The 1,606-nt window shown below is 43.4% G+C and overlaps 1 protein-coding gene across 1 annotated transcript; it reads right to left on the bottom strand.

Annotated features, from left to right (window-relative positions):
* Positions 1-349: 349 nt before the first annotated feature.
* Positions 350-1,208, bottom strand: LOC149181971 (uncharacterized). Its single transcript, XM_089414408.1, has 3 exons — positions 865-1,208; positions 529-832; positions 350-442 (listed from the first exon to the last, which is right to left on the bottom strand). The coding sequence occupies exons 1-3, from the start codon at positions 1,206-1,208 to the stop codon at positions 350-352; spliced, it is 741 nt and encodes a 246-aa protein (XP_089270534.1).
* Positions 1,209-1,606: the final 398 nt, after the last annotated feature.

Raw genomic sequence — 1,606 nt, forward strand, 5'->3', positions numbered from 1 at the left:
CATATTTTAAACCTCCATCAAAAGTTACTGTTGCATTTTGTTCTGTATGCGACCTATGAATTACACTGCGGAATACTTGTAAACTATATGTCCATTAAAAGCAAACCGCAGACCGCTTGCATCTCTTAAACCTCCATCAAAAGTAAATGGGGCACCTTCTTCTATATTCGACCTCTGAATTACACTGAAGAATACTTGCAACTAGATCATTTCGATTAATGACCATCTTGAAAATACATATTCAAGATTCAAAAAAAACATCCTCCAACACCAAAAACATAACCTGACAGTATTCTTTTGACGACCAGCCTTATTACTCGTCCTTTGGTAAATTAAGGCCTTCAAAGCACTATTGCCTTCGTTTACTTCGGGAGACGGCAGCACCAAAAACGTCGTTCAAAGGAGTCGTGGAAACCAGAGAAGCCCATAGCAGCTCCAGTGCCTGATAAAATATAAAATTGTTATGGTCTTCCCATTCACAGCATTATGATCACACACGAACTACAAACAACTATAGTATCACCTTACCTCATTTGGACCAACACTCGCATTTCGCTCCGCCAAATCTGATAACTCTTTGACATTGAGCTTATTCAGCAAGTTAAGGCTGGTGATGGTTGACGAGGGAGAGATCTGCAAATCATCGGTGATTATGAAGGTAACCGTCTCCTTCACGTAACCTCCCCCGCCGCTTCCACTTCCACCGACTCCTGCGCCATCAGTTCTACCTCCCATGGAAGGGTTTTGCAATTGCACCTCATAGATCATAGTATTGCCGCAGGCACACCGGCCGCCGCTTTGACTGGTCACATAGTGGGTACCGCTAATATAACTCCTCTGAAGTGATTGGTACGGCCGCTGTACCGGGGGCCCGGCCCACAAACGTAATAGACTGTGGGAGCCGACTGTATTCGAAGGATGTTAGTGGAAAGGGTAGGTGTAACTTTAGGCTCCAGTAAGTCGGACTTCTCTGCAATCATAAACATAGTCTGGAGCATGTCTACGCTGTCGTAAAGGTTAGTGAGGCAGCCGATTCTCTTTTCTTTTTCCAACGCTGAAAGCAATTTGATAACAGAAGCGGTTGGCAATGTGAGAAAGCTGAAGAGAAGATCGACAAAATCCTTTCCTGCCTCCGCATACAATATCTTCTGACTTTTCTTGTTCACCAGAAGCCTTAGACTCATGCAACTAGCAGTTTGGCTTGCCATCTTGATCACTTGACGACTGCAAAGCAAAACCTAACAGAGTAGAACTTAAGAGGAGATTGCCGTCGACCTAAAGCCGAAGAATGTTGCATATCACCAAAATTTCAGACATTTTACTGGAAAGTCCAATTACTTTGAGAGTGATGCGATCAACGTCATTTTAGATTTGGTTCACGATTACAGATTCGAATTTAATAAGACATGTGGCCTGCGGATGAATGACCATTAAGGATGGTCAGGTTTTGTGTACCAAAACTTGGCCCTATGGTATCTACCACGTGTGGACTATTTTCGCTTCTAATGATTTAAGTACTCATCCAGGCTGCTGAACTTAAATGTCCCTGCTCTCAGGTCTCCACCTGAAGAATGCAACCATAGGAGAAAGATATGGAAGCACATCT

The sequence above is a fragment of the Pinus tabuliformis genome, chromosome 3_2 (genome assembly GCF_031772625.1).
Source record: "Pinus tabuliformis cultivar Carrire ecotype Pingquan chromosome 3_2, CPIR1, whole genome shotgun sequence".
NCBI classification, from domain to species: domain Eukaryota; kingdom Viridiplantae; phylum Streptophyta; class Pinopsida; order Pinales; family Pinaceae; genus Pinus; species Pinus tabuliformis.

Excerpts from the sequence above, each read along its gene's own strand:
- LOC149181971 (XM_089414408.1), bottom strand. The coding sequence starts at position 1,208 with ATGGCAAGCCAAACTGCTAGTTGCATGAGTCTAAGGCTTCTGGTGAAC. Across the intron at positions 833-864 it reads GTTTGTGGGCCGGGCCCCCG|TTATATTAGCGGTACCCACT; the intron begins GTACAGCGGCCG and ends ACTTCAGAGGAG. Across the intron at positions 443-528 it reads CGAGTGTTGGTCCAAATGAG|GCACTGGAGCTGCTATGGGC; the intron begins GTAAGGTGATAC and ends ATATTTTATCAG.